Source organism: Pan troglodytes, chromosome 10 (genome assembly GCF_028858775.2).
Source record: "Pan troglodytes isolate AG18354 chromosome 10, NHGRI_mPanTro3-v2.0_pri, whole genome shotgun sequence".
In the NCBI taxonomy this organism is placed as follows: domain Eukaryota; kingdom Metazoa; phylum Chordata; class Mammalia; order Primates; family Hominidae; genus Pan; species Pan troglodytes.
Genome location: NC_072408.2, coordinates 76563307 through 76578853, shown reverse-complemented (window position 1 = coordinate 76578853; position 15547 = coordinate 76563307). Strand labels below are relative to the sequence as shown.

At 37.3% G+C, this 15547-nt stretch overlaps 1 protein-coding gene across 1 annotated transcript in view; it reads right to left on the bottom strand.

Moving 5' to 3' along the window:
• The window catches only part of MYRFL (myelin regulatory factor like), a 140521-nt gene extending 125218 nt beyond the window's left edge, over positions 1-15303 (bottom strand). Inside the window, exon 1 of the mRNA XM_016924934.3 lies at positions 7091-15303. Within this exon, the coding sequence (XP_016780423.3) occupies positions 7091-7136 (46 nt within the window). The 5' untranslated portion in view covers positions 7137-15303. The remainder of the gene's footprint in view (positions 1-7090) is intronic.
• Between the last annotated feature and the right edge of the window lie 244 nt (positions 15304-15547).

Here is a 15547-nt window from a genome sequence, read left to right as displayed (position 1 = left end):
AGTTGCTCTTTTTACCTAAAATGTTCTTCTCCCAGACAGATGCATGACTTGCTTCTGGTCATTCTTCAGGTCTCAGCTTGAATATCATCCCCTCAGAAACCATTCCTGATTGTCTTAGCTCAAGTAACTCTCTCTTCATCAGACTCTCTGCACCACCGTCCGGTTTTATTTTCTTCATAATTAATGACATTTTGAAATCATTGTTTTATTTATCTCCTATTGTCTTCTCCCTTCATCTAGAGAAGAAGCCACTATAAGGCAAGGATTCTGCTAATTCATCACAGAGTCCCTGGCTCTTAGGAGAGCAGCAGGCTCATGAGAGACAGTCAAATATTTTTTGATGGTGTGAAAGTTGATCACACAAATTAGGTCATTCTTGTCATAGCCAACTAAAACAGAGTCATGAGGCCAGGGGGAGAAAGCACTCAGGGCATATAACATTGCTCAAAAAATGTAATTTTCTACAAGCCTGGATGCTGAAACTGCTTGCTATATAAACTTAGACCAGTTTTATCTCTAATCATTGCTGAAACAACCTGCTACAACTTTTAATACTAGTTTTACCCACCACTGTCACTCACCAACCAAAACTTGCCAGCTCCCTAAACTTTAATAGTGCCAATTAATTTCCTCAAAGAACAAGACATAACATTTCTCCTTTCTATAAAACCTCCAGCCTCCTCTTTATTCTTCAAGCATACCAAAGACAACCTAGCCTGCCTGTATGCTCCAAATTGCAATTCTTTCTTCCCAAATAAAACATTAAATTTAGAGATTCATCTCTACATTTTTATTTTGACTTTGACAACTGACTGAATAAACAAGGTAAGGAATAAATGACCTTGCAGCCACTTACTATGTGGATAACCCTCAAGCAAGTTACCTAACCTCTGTCAGCCTCATGTTTCTCATACAAGGATAGAAATCCCCCAGGGCTGCCTTGATGCTAAACGGAGAAAATAATAATTAAGAAACAATGAGAATAATAGGAACTAAAAATTACTGTCTCTCTGTGCCAGGCATAGTGCTTCACAACATTTTGAGATAATAGGGTTATCCCCATTTTACAGGCAAGGAAATTAAGGCCTGCAGAGCCTTATGAACCTATCCATAGTCCCAGAGGTAGTCAGTGGCAGAGCTAGGAATCACAACCAGGATGACTAACTCAGAACCCATGTTCCTAAGGATGATTCTGCACTCAGCACATAGTAAGTGCTTGACAACAGTTATTATGATTATTAGTTAGGTTGTAGATCAGGGGTTGGTAAACTTTTTTTGTAAAGAGCCAGATAATATTTTAGGTTTTGCAGGCCATATGGTCTCTATTGCAACCATTCACCTCTTCACTCACAGCATCAAAGCAGCCACAGACAATATGTAAAAGAGTATGTTACAGTAAAACTTTATTTGCAAAAACAGGCTGCAGGCCAGATTTGGCCTGTGGTCCATAATTTACTGACCCCTGTTGATGATGAATAACTAACATTAAGAGATGCTTACTGTATGTTTACTAAAAAGCACAAATTATATAATCCCATTTTTGTTTTAAAAAGCACACAAGATACACACCAAACTGAACACAGTTAGCACTAAATAGTAAAATTACTAGTGATAATGATCTTCTTCTTTTAGGTTATCTATATTATCCACAATTGTCCATGTATTGAATGTTTAGCTTCCAAGACATTGTAGAGTCTTCCAGAAACCAGGTTCTAACTTCAAAGTTGAAAGATGACAATATCAATAACACCAAAGAAGGTGGGGAGTCCTCCACTCAGAAGGGTTTGTTTGGGTGATTTTGTTCCAGGACTCCCCAGAGACAGTGATAAATCTGACAGGTCTCAAAGGTAGCGTGGGCAGGTGACAAAGGTCAGCTCTAATCTCCTTACGGCACACTTCAAATTCTAATTAAATCACCTTCATTTTGGAGATCCCAGAATGAAAGAAGAAAGGTATTTCTCAGAAATGTTCAGATAATTTCATAGAAATGTTCAGATAATCCTAAATTCCTTGCATGACCTGGCTGGTTCTTCCTGTCTTTGGCATGTTCTTGTTCCCAGTCTCCTGGGAAGTCCCTGCTGTTTCTACACAGAATCAGAGGCTGCTGCACAGATGAACGATGAACTCCTGCATCTCTGAAATTATCCCACAGAGATATATATATAGATATCTCTATATATCTATATAAATGTATTATCTCTCTATATATTATCTATAATATATATAGAAACTATATCCATAGAAACCTCCAAAAATAGTATAAACAAGGACAGTATAGGGATCCCATAGAAATAAAAGCTCTTTCAAAAAACAGAAGGTAGAATATATCTCTACAGATACATTATCTCTCTCTATATTATCTATATATAGATATCTATATCTATATATATCTGTGGGATAATTTCAGAGATGCTGGGTACAATATAATACCTAAAATTCCACCATTAGAGATTAACCAGACCTATTCCTGGAGGAGGTAATCTTTCTGCTGCTTTTGATCCAGACAGTTTCAATGTTCTATGAAAGCACTTTGAATACAAGACTCTACAGAGGTGTAAGGTGGTGTTAGATCATTTGCCATTTGCTCCTCTGTGCAAGCTTAGGTTTTATTAGGACAGAATGAAGAGGGCATAGGAAACTGGTTGTTTAAGAGAGTGGGAAAGTTGTGGCCCCAAAGACAGAGAATTGAGAGACTGGCCTGAGGCCAGAGATACTCTTTACCCATAAGACAGACTTGCCCAGTGCCAGCACTGGGCAGGTTCTGTTCTCTACACTGCATTCGGCTTTCAGAGCTTCTGATTCTTCTGTCAGAAATTCAGAAACCAGCTAATCAAAGTTGTTTTCACATTTTAGAGAAATAATATACAGGAACCACTTAAGACATTTATCATTTTATCTCTGCTAATAATGGAATCTGAGGCATTCTATCAACATCTCTGTTCTATTCACCGGACCATTCTGCTACTGGGCAAGTTTTCCCTCTTCATACAGTTGAACTTGCTGGGTGCCCCAGCCCTGGTTAGAATTCAATATCTGCTTGTTGAATGGACTAGTCTTTTGCACTGTTCTTTCATTCATTCACTACATAAATATCAGTAAGTGCCTACTATATGCCAATATCATATAGGCACTTTTTCCAAGCAACGGCTCTCCTCTGCACAGCAATTCTGCTTAACCTCCCTGAAGCCCTTCTAGATTAATCCCATCTGAATTAAGCACTTCAGTCACTGCTTGTCTGCCCCAAAGCCTTCAGCATTTCCCCCATTTTCCTGAACATGGGGCACTTCCGTGGTATTCCTATACAGCTTATGGACAGCAGATGTTTCTGCCTTCCCTGCATCCCCACTGCCCTCTTTTGATAATAGCTATCTGGAGAATTTAAATCTTAAGCAGCGAGACAGGGGCAGAAAATGTTCAAAGCTTTTTTGATGGCAGCTTCCTGAACAGACTATTCTTCCTCGTAGATCTCAAGAGCTGCCTGGTGGTTACTGTCCTTCCACGGGTTCTAGCAGCTACTCCCACAAACCTCAACAAGTGAGCCGGAGTTTCTGCCAGTTTCCTTCTTGAGCTTTTACTTGTGATCTTAATATGTAGTTTTTCCCACGGCATACTTTTCCCCACTCTGCTCAATCTGGGCGGGAATCTCCTCTTTGCTTTCAATGCTAAGCCAACAAAGCATTTGAGCACCTACTTCAGGATGAAGAAGATAAATAAATAGCTTCTCAAAAATTTGTTCTTTAGAGATTAAATATAATCAACAATACTGTTTTCAAATCATTTTTAATAAACTATTTTTAAGAGCTTGGAAACAAATAATGAGTCCTCTGATATCAAGATAGTACAAATTAAGAGTCTAAGATTATAGCTATCAAAGATAAATGAAGTAAAGTGAGGAATGGAATTTACTGTACTTCATTTTTTAATTCCTTTTTATCCAGAAAGTTGTTGTAAGAATAAAATGATATGATGTAAAGTAAATAGCACGGCGCTTGGCACATGGTAAATGCTCAACAGATGTTATTAATCTGGTTCAAACTTGAGGTGAAATTGACAATGTTTTCAAGTTAACTTAAAACTTTGCAAACGTTAAAGTTTCAAGTTAACTTAAAACTTTGCAAACGTTAAAGCATATAGATTTCTAAAGATAAAACCATGACTCTCATAGAAATATAATATGAATGCATGTCAGAGATTGTATTTAACTACTTAATTAATGAAGGGACCAGGAAGATGTTACAACCGTTTCAAAGGAGAATTCAAACATCAGATACACACATACACTGTATAGAATGAATTTATAAATAAATGCAAAAATGGCTTTTACTGAAACTATTGATCCCCCAAGAACATATTTCATTTGCATATCTATATATAAAAATCATTTGCACCGATATCAGTTACCTGCAATTTACAGAGTTTTAACATAGCTCTACCACACTGAAAGGCGCAAACACCATAGAATCCCATAGCCCAGAATGATGTGATTTAGGCACAGATTTCTATGGAAGACACCCAGTAATCCTTTCAATCCATGTCAAAATCTTTTACAATTTTTCTTGACACATGGATCTTAAACAGAAGCATTTTGCTGAATTAAACCTATTCTCCTTTAAGATAAACTCTTCCCTGATTATAACATTATATATTCAAATTATAAAGCACTTAGATAATAAAGTATAAAGAAAATAAAAATCTTCATAATCCTATCACTCCGAGGTAGTTACTATTAATGCTTAAAGTATATTCATATGGTTTTTTCTATGTATTTGTGTGTGCATGAATGGAAATATATTAACTGTTTTCAACCCAGTTTTAATAAACTTTGCTATAGAAAGTTATCTATATATATATCTAATTGTGTTTATATATTCCACATTGTAAGTCAATTTTTGCTTAAGATCATAAACATTTTTCCTTGTCATCATTTTTAATAGCCATAAAATATTCCATTATATGTTAGAACCGTAATTAATAAATCCACCACTATTAGAAATTTAGGTTGTAACCAATTTTTAGTTATTATAAATAAAACAATGCACCCGTCTTCTGACAACCTTTTTTTGAAGTGGTACCGTTTTGCTGAAAAAACCAAACATCTCACATGGCGTCTGAGTTTCCAGAGGATGTTGCGATCTCTAGAGTGCCTGATTGTGCCTCTTCTGCTTTAGCTCACAAGCCTACCTATTGCATCAGTGGCAGACGGGGATTTGAATTAGAACCAGAATTATCAGCTACCCAGAACAACCACCCTTGTCATTTTCCTGAGACACCATGAAGATTTAGTCACGTTTGGAAGTTTAAAAAAAAAAAACTAAGATCATCATGAGCTTTGACAGTCAAGGCCATTTAATTCAAGATAATTTTTAATATAAAAATGTTTATAAGGAAAACATACATTATTTAGGGCTTAGTTTCTTAGAACGAAGAGCCTGAGGAAATGGAGAAAATAGCTTTCAGGTGGGTAAAAAATTGTCAAATTTTTTTCTTGATTTTCAAACCCTGAATTTTTTATATATGAGATGGTATTTGATTAGAAACAGTAACATATCAATAGGAGCATGACATGAAACAACTGGTTCTTCTCATTAGAATATCAGATTCAAGGAGAGGGTATAGCTCAGAGGTAGAGCACTGGACTGCAGATCAAGAATATCAGCTTCAGTTCAGCTGCCTTCATTTGAAAAGGGTCAAGAGAAAGGAAATTATTAAAATGTAAGAGAAGGTATCCAAAGCCCTACAAGCTACCATTTAAAGAAAGTGGTTGTTGAACCTGACTCAGAGTAGGTGCTCAATATTTGCTGAATAGTAGAGGTAAGAAAAAATTGACAATTAGCTGTGTGATTTTCAGGGGGATGGGACTCACTTAAGCTAGTGCCTTCATTTTAATTTGTGAAGTCTACCACCTTTTCCAACTATTCACAGATAATGTAAGAAAAACACTGAAGACAAATACTTTTATAATAATGATCAGATAATTGCAACAAGCTGTAGAGGGGACTTGTAGAAACTATATCCATAGAAACCTCCAAAAATAGTATAAACAAGGACAGTATAGGGATCCCATAGAAATAAAAGCTCTTTCAAAAAACAGAAGGTAGACCAGATTCGATATTCAGGTCTTCCCTAGCTCTAGAAGGAAATGGAGTAGATTTTTGCATGTATACAATAAACTGCTGGTTTCTCTAAAATAGATGCAATGGTAGATTGAAGCTTGCCACCTGCTGCTCAAATGAAAATTATATATGATATAAAATCAGGCAATAACAGTCTAGCAACACTAGTGTGCCTACCATGTGCCAAGCATGACCCAGGTAGACAATACCAACTTGGCCACTGTCAGAGACAGAACACTCAATGGGATGGATGGTAGGACAAGATAATGTGATAATTCTCTTGGTCTTATGTTTCTTCTTGCCATTTCTGGAAAAATCCAAGCCACAGAAACTACCCCATGGTGTTGATTCCTCCCAATAGTGACATAGAATCTCACTATTTCTTTGGTACGCCCCGTCACTCTTTAGTGTTCAGCATTGTTTACTATTCAGCCCATTCCATTCAACTTTTAAATATATATTATTTGTCAGGCACTTTACAAAGCACAAGAAATACCTAAAGCACTTTTCTCGATGTGCTGCTGACTGATCCCTAGATTCTGTAAATGAGCAGGTCTTCCCTCACTTCTTCTCATACTCCCTCATGCAAAATACCTTACCGTGTAAAAATGATGGTCACGTTTCCCTTCACATGGAATTTGAGCATGGCTGTGTAGTTTTTTTAAACATAGGGCACGGGAAAAAATAAAATCTAGTACAGGACAGGGACAAGTAATAACAACATAAATATGCTGACTCCTTGATTCTAACAACCAAACTATAAGATGAAAATCCTGTTTTGTTTAAAATCTCTATCCATACCATTGAATTTTGCTTCCAATGTAGCAAATAAACCCCTACTTTTGATATTAGGAGAGTTACCTAAGTATGATAGCATTTCTTTCAAAACAAAGTTTAAGTGAATACGGAAAAGGTGAAACAGGGATAGTGAGCATTTCTCAGAAGCAGCAAATTCATGCTGGAAATTGGCCTCTTACCTTCAAAGAACTGCTGCAGGGCCTCATTTTCGCCTACCACATCCATGGTACTGTGATCCTAGTACTATTTCCCCATAAAACAATGGTTATCAGACCTCAGGAAATAAGTACTGTCCTTTTGATTCGAAGCCTACGAATGCTCTTGAAAAATCTTCATTTTCTTTTTATTGGAGTGAAGCATATCTTCAGCCATCAAATTGTGCCCAGAAAGATGGTTGAGTTTTCAAATGTGATTATAAAACTGGAAGGATATACAACCATACATTTAAAAAAAATTCATGAAGAGGGAAGAGGTAGCAAATTCATCTGTCTTAATATAAGGAACTGTTTCTACTCTGCTTTTCGTCTTTAAGGACCTTTGTCCTTAGTGACACATGCAATTACATAAATGGGCAATAAATACATAGTCTTATCTCATATTTGTCCTTTTACACCAATATATTTATATCTCCACCTTTATCAACTAGATCCACTTAGCTACCACCAATAAAACATACTTATTTTTTTAACCTAGAAAAAAGGGATAAATCAATATACTTTTATAGATACCTATCATCACAGGTAATTTTAAAAGGCTTGTGATAATGAAAAGTTAGAATTTGTTAAGTATTTCCAAACTTACAGCAAAAACTTAAATTCCTTAATACATACCTGTTCCATTTCCTCTAGAGCTTATTTGCTTCCAAAGTATAAACCATAAAGTATGAGAAGTCTAACAAGCAACGAAAACTGCATTACCAATTTAATAATTCTTACAGTTGAGTCACTAGTAACTTGATTCACTCCTAAATATAAAACCATACCCGAATAAATGTTTTGTTTTCACTGCTTAGCTATAATTCATTTAATAATAGCCTAAGAAAATACAATTAGGAAATTAAATTATCCTTTCGCCCCTTCCTTTTCTCTTTTTTCCCAACTATTTGGAAAAAAAAAAAGTATCATAAAATATCCATATACTCTTCATCTACACTTACCAATTATTGACACTCTCTCATATATATATACACACACATACATATATATACATATACATACATATACATATATATGAGACAGAGTGGTAGCAGTGGATATGGATATGTGTGTGGATATGGATATGTGTGTGGAAGGATATGGATATATATATATCCATATATAGTTTGTTTATATATATATCCATATAGTTTTTATATATATAGTTTATTTCTAATTTTTATGGATACACAATAGTTGTACATATTTATGGGGTACATATATTTTGATACAAACATACAATGTGTAATGATCAAATCAGGGCAATTGGGGTATCCATCACCTCAAACATTTATCATTTATCATTTATGTTGGGAACATTCCAAATCCACTCTTTTATTGTGAAATATAAAATAAATTATTGTTAACTGTATTTACCCTATTGTGCTACCAAACACTAGATCATATTCCTTCTATATATTTTTGCACCCATTACCCAACCCCTCTTTATCCCCTCAACCCCTAACCCCTATTACCCTTCCCAGCCTCTGCTATCCTCCGTTGCATTCACTACCTATAGTGGTAGATTCTGAATATATATATATATATATATATATATATATATATATATACACATATATACATACACACACACATACCCTTTGACTGAACCATTTGAAAATAAGTTGGTGACATCTTGACATATCACCCTTAAATAACGCAGTATATGTGTCCCAACAATAAGGACATTTTCACACGTAATTGCAATATCATCATTATACCAAAGAAATGTAATATTATCATCTCATATGTAATTTCTTCCAGTCTCCAAAATATTTTTTATGGCTTTTGATTTCTGATTAAGGATCCAATGGATGTCCATGCACTGCCTTTGGTTATGTCTTTTTAAACTATAGAACAGTCCCCTTGTCATTTTGATTTGTGCTTTTCATGATTTTGACTTTTTTCTATAGTCCAGGCTCATTGCCTTGTAGAATACCCATTTTCCAAATTTGTCTATTGTTTCATTATTAGAATTGTAGGTGACATAATTCCAAACATATTTTACACACATATACTGTTACTTGAAAATGAGCAAACTAAGTTTAGCTTAGAAAAGAAAAGGTTTAGGAGCTTCTTTTGACGGTCACACTGGCTATCAGATCTATAAGGACAAGTCATCAAGTTGTTTAAAGAAATGAATTTTCAACAATTGTGTGAAGCTATCTGCTGGGTGCAGGAAATAAAAAAAATGAATAAATAATAGTCCCTGCCCTCCATAAACTGAAATCGAGGGCATGAGAAAAACACAAGTGAGTGTAACTCAGGACAGACTGATAGCTGGGAAAATGTCTCAACAGAGAAAGGACAGTAATTTAATCTGGGAGGATCTGGAAAGGTGCCACAAAGAGCTAGGATGTAGATACACTTAAACAGTGGGTGGGTCTTTTTTTTATTTTTTAAATTAACAAATAATAATTGCCCATATTCATGGGGTACACAATGATATTTCCATACATATAATGTGTAGTGATCAGATCAGGGTAATTAGCATATCCATCATCTCAAACACTTATCATTTCTTTATGTTGGAAACATTCAACAACCTCCTTCCAGCTATTAGCTATTTGAAACTACACATTATTGTTAACTACAGTCATCCTACAGTGGTATAGGATATATTAAACAGTAAGTATATTTCTTAAAACATGAGCAATGGCTTGGAAGACAGAGAGCACAGGTACAGAGATTGTGTGCCTAGTATGGTGCGAGAGGAGATAGGAAAATAGGCTGAAGAAAGATGGTGGTAGTTTATTTCCAATTTTTATGGATACATAATAGTTGTACATATTTATGGGGTACATATGATATTTTGATACAAACATACAACGTATAATGATCAAATCAGGGTAATTGGGGTATCCATCACCTCAAACATTTATCATTTGTGTTGAGAACACTCCAAATCCACTCCTTTATTGTGGAATATACAATAAATTATTAACTGTATTTACCCTATTGTGCTACCAAACAACAGATCATATTCCTTCTATAGATTTTTACACCCATTACCCAACCCCTTTATCCTCCCACCCCCCAACCCCCATTACCCTTCCCAGCCTCTGCTATCCTCTGTTGTATTCACTACCTATAGTGGTAGATTCTGAATGTAATTTGATTCCATGCATATTCATTCTAAGTGTATCTATTGACAGTTTCTATCTGCGTGGGTGTGGGGCATGATACAATCCCATTTAACTCAGAGAGATCTCTGTGGCAGAATGTGTTGGCTGGGGCAATATCCAAAGTTTAAGCAGTTTAAGAAGCTACTGCAAAATCCAGGTAGGCTGTAGTAAAGCCTGAAGCATGCGATGTAAAACAAAGCAATGGTTACTGGCTGGATGTAGGGAGCAAGGATGAAGTCAAATGATTTTTTTTAAGGATTTATATGCCTTTAGGTAAAATATGAATTAAGATGCCTAAAACATGTAGCCTCTGGTTAACCCTAGACTCCAAGAGAAGCTCCCAGCCAAGTCTCCTGGAGACCACCGGAAATGAGTCATCACACTATAATCCACTGCCAAGTAATGATTCTGGATCCCGTCCACCAATTCACCCACAGACTTCATGTTCTCAGCAGCACAGTGATGTGACAGGAAGCATCATAGAAATGAGATTTCATTTAATGGCCTGAGAAGCTAAGGTTAGAATTGGGGTTCCGAACTGAAATACTTCCAAGGCCCAGCAGATAAGTGAGTAAAGTGGGTCCCTTAGCCTTGGTGTCAGGGAGACAATCCAGGATGGTGGGCCATAGAGCAAACCATCGAGTGCATACCCTGAGCAAGGGTGTAGCCACCCGACAGGTGGAGTCACTCAGCTCCACCCAAGTGTTGTCATTCAAGAATGTGGGCTCAGTGTTGTCGAAACGGCACATTTTAAAAAAGAGCAGCTTGAAATGCAGATTTTAGATTTCCTCATTTTTAAATGCTGGCAATTGTTCAAAAACAAGATGGACAAACAGAAAAATAAACCAAAACACTGTGAAGGACAAATAGCACATTGTGTGAAAACACAATGGAGCCCACAAGATGCAACCCTGGTGCCGAGATCTGCGGAAAGTGAAGAGAATTGAGAAGGAAGTTGTTGGGAGGACTAGAAAATCTCTATTAATCAGAATCCAGAGCACTCCACTGAGAGCACAATCCAGCTGCTGGAAATGGGATTTAAGTGGAAATTCCTCCCTCTCAGTGAATAACAAATATGATGCGTATTTTCCTGATTATGGTCTTTACGTCTTACATTTTCCAACTCTCTTGCACAGTTTCGGTAGAGAATCATCCTCTTGAATAGTAATCTAATCTACTTGTGATTTGGGTTTGCTTTGGTATTGACATTTCCTAGAGAGCTCCAACAGATACAGATAAAAGCTGAGCTGCTGCGGTTAAATCTGGGGATGTGGTGATGGGGGCCCTGTATCCCTCGAGACTGTCCCTGAGACCTGTAGCTCTAGAATCTAGTCCTCATGACCTCAGACGTTCCTCCAAAAGTAAACTGTGTGTGAACTTGTGCTCCCTTGAGAAGCTGCCTTTAGGAAGGGTTTCAATTCTTTTAATATTTTATCAAGTTTACTCCTCTTCTACATTTAAGTTTTGCAAATTTTCATGGAGTTTTTTAAAGCTTTCATTGTTATTTCTCTGTTAACAACTACCACTATGAAAACTTGATTTTCTATTGAGTTTGGGTTTTTTTTTTTTTTTTTCAGACGGAGTTTCACTCTTGTTGCCCAGGCTGGAGTGCAATGGCGTGATGTCAACTCACCACAACCACTGCCTCCTGGGTTCGAGCGATTCTCCTGACTCAGCCTCCCAAGTAGCTGGGATTACAGGCATGCGCCATCACACCTGACTAATTTTGTGTTTTTAGTAGAGACAGGGTTTCTCCATGTTGGCCAAGCAGGTCTCGAACTACCAACCTCAGGGGATCCGCCCGCCTCGGCCTCCCAAAGTGCTGGGATTACAGGCATGAGCCATCGCACCCGGCCAGTTTTTTTTTTTTTTTTTTTTTCTAAGTGCAATGGGAAGCCACTCAAAGGGCTTTAAGCAGGGAAGTGACACTATCTGATTTTCGTTTTATAAAGATCCCTGCGGCTGCCGTCAGTGATTGTAGGAGGGCAGGAGTGGATGCAAGGACAGCAGACATTAGTGCAGGAGTTCAGGTGAAAGATGATAATAGCTTGGACAGAGTGGTAGCAGTGGACATGGAGGGAGGTAGACAGATTTAAGATGTCTCGGAGACAGCTGATGGAATTTGCTGATAACTGGAATGGGAGTGACAATGACAAATAAAGGAACCTAGAATAAGCCCCAGAATTTTGCTTAAGCAACTGAGAGTTCAGCCATGGCAGATCTGTTAAGCACAAAAGTTAAACACAAATACAAATTCATACTGCATTGGACTCTTTTAAGCAGTGTCTTATAGAAAAAACATTTTATCTAGGGAAAAATGCAACAACAAAAACCATTGAAAACAAAAGCCTATGAATAAAAGCAGACCCGTTTTAGACTCTGGATGCACAAAACAAAAACACACAGGATTCTTGTGGTGGCAATGGGAATAAGTGAAGAGGTAACAGGTTGCAAGTTATTTTAAGGACTAAGACCCAATGTTCAGAAACCAAATCTTGTTCTTCCAGTATGGATGCTTAGTCAAAGACTGTAAATTGTCTTCAAGCTGAAAGAGACCATGAAGAGAGAGGAGTGGCCACCTACCTGACCTTCCCAGTTTTTGGGAGCCAAACCTAGACCAGAATGTAGGTCTAAGTGACTCCCAATCCAGAGCTGTCTCCATTAGGCCAGGCTCTCACCCCAGCTCCAAACCAACTTCTAAAAACTTGTCCAAGAGTCCTCCTCTTCTTTAGAATTGGTAATCTTGGCAATTAAATTCAGCGTAGAAACACTCTCCTGAACATAATCAGCATGCTGGTTCTTCCTTTTCTGTTGCCTTGCTCTTCCTAACAGCTCCTCCTTTCGTCTTTGCAGGCTGCTTCTCTGTCACAGGAACTCAGGGCTCAGTGCTGTACTTCATCTCCAAAGTGTCCCTAAAGCGCCCATCTGATCCCATGGCTAACTACTCCCCAAATTTTCTCCTGGACTGACCTTACTGAATTTAGATTTGTATATCCAATACCTGCTTAACATAGCCACTTTGATGCTCAGTGGGCACCTCACACTTGATCTGTCAAACACTGAATTTCTGTCTCTGTTATGCACATACCCAAACTTTCCCCCACCATGTATTTCCCCATCTCAATAAACTGCAATAGCTCAAGCCAAAAGCCTAAGATTCAGACCTGAATTCTTTCCTTTCCTCTCTCTCAAATGCAATTCAACAATTTTGTTACCTTTTATTTTTTGTTTTGGAATGAAGGCACATATAACTGAGCTAGTAATAATGCTTGATTCATAATACACCACCGATGTTCCATGCATAACTCTCTTATTCATTTGTCCATGCATTTATTTTGTTTTTGAATTTTTTTTAAAGGGGGGCAAGGTCTACGTTGCCCAGGTTGGAATATAGTAGCTATTCACAGGTGAAATCATAGCACACTATAGCCTTGAACTGGCCTCAAGGATCTTCCTATCTCAGACTCCCAAGTAGCCGGGACTATAAGCACGCACCACTACACCCAGCTCATGTACTTACTTTTAATGACAAATGAACCACCCCAAAACCTACCACCTAACCCAGGGACTAAAACATTACCAGTGACTTACTCATAGATTTGCTCCTCCTCTACCTCTCCAGAGGTAACCACTATCTTGAACTTTATTACTTTTTAAAAGTTTTGTCACATATGTCAATGCCTAAACAGCTGTTCAGTTTTAGTTGTTCTTGACTTTTATAAGAAAAGTATCATGTCATATATAGTTTTCTCAGAATTGCTTTTTCATTCTGAGTTATTGTGCTACAAGTAGCTGGTATTCATTCATTTTGCTGCCATGTAATAATCACCCATTCTGTGAACACATTACACCTTCCTAAAAATAGACATTTTAATTTATTCCAGAACATTCTTATATGTGTGATCTGGGGGACCTGTGCAAGCATTTCTCAAGTATATACTGAAAAGTGAAATTGCTGACCCATGGGTATACTGTTTTTTTTTTTTTAAGGTATGATCTTACTCTGTCACCCAAGGTAAGAGTGCAGTGGCACAATCATGATTCACTGCAGCCTCAACCTCCTGGGCTTAAGCAATCCTTCCACCTCAGCTTCCCAAGTAGCTGGGACCACAGGCATGCACCACCATGCCCAGCTAATTCAAAAAAATCTTTTTGTGCAGATGTGGTCTCCCTATGTTGCTCAAGCTGGTCTTGAACTCTTGGGCTCAAGTGATCCTCCTACCTTGGCCTCCCAAAGCCAAGAGGCATGAGCCACTGGGCCTGGCCCAACTTTTCTAGTGAATGGTTTTTCACAGTGGATATACCAATTGATACCCCCATCAGCAATATGTGAGTGATCCTATTGACTAAAACCCTCTCCAAAACTTGACTTTATTGTGTTTCTTCATTTTCACCAATCGAATGAATTTGAACATGTCATTGTCATCTTGATTTACGTTTTCCTGATTGAGAGATGAAAACCTCTTAATGTTTATTGGTCCACATGCACTTCTAATTGTGTGGAAGGCCTGGTTCAGTCTTTTGCCTATTTTTCTGTGACACTGTCCTTTTTTGTTGGTTTGTAGAATTTCTGCATACATTCTTGATACTAAGCTATTACTAGTTATAAATGTTGCAGATATTGCCTCACAGTTTGTAGTTTAGCTTTAGTTTTTTTTTTAGAGACAAGGTCTCCCTATGTTGCCCAAGTTGGACTTGAACCCCTGGGCTCAAGCAATCTTCCCACCTCATCCTCCCAAGTTGATGGACACAATGTGTGTGTGTGTGTGTGTGTGTGTGTGTGGAAATGGAGTTTCCCTATTTTTCCCAGGCCCGTCTCAAACTCCTGGGCTCAAGCAGCTCAAGTAATCCTTCTGCCTCTGCCTCCCAAAGTGCTGGGATTACAGGCATGAGCCACAATGCCTAACCACTGATGCACGATTTCTAAATTAAGAATTTATAATATAGCATAACTTATTTTCTTTTATGGTTATCTTTTATGGTTTTTTTTTTTCTGCTTCCAGTTTAAGAAGTTCTTCCTAAAGGGAGTAGGATCAGGAAGATAATCACATTTTCTAAATATGTTTCAATCACATTTTAATCTATAATTCCACATAGTTTCTACATCAAGTCATCATCCTGTCGCATTAATTTTAAAGAGCATGCTTCTAGTGTATAAGGTTGAAAAGCATTCTTCCCCTTATAGATTACTAAAGATTTATTATTAATGGGTATACTGATTTTCTTTAGTCTTACTTTTTATTTATCCTTTTTAAGTCATCAAAAAACTTTTTCTGAGTATTTGATTACCTTTCTTTCAAATCTTACAGTATCTCCT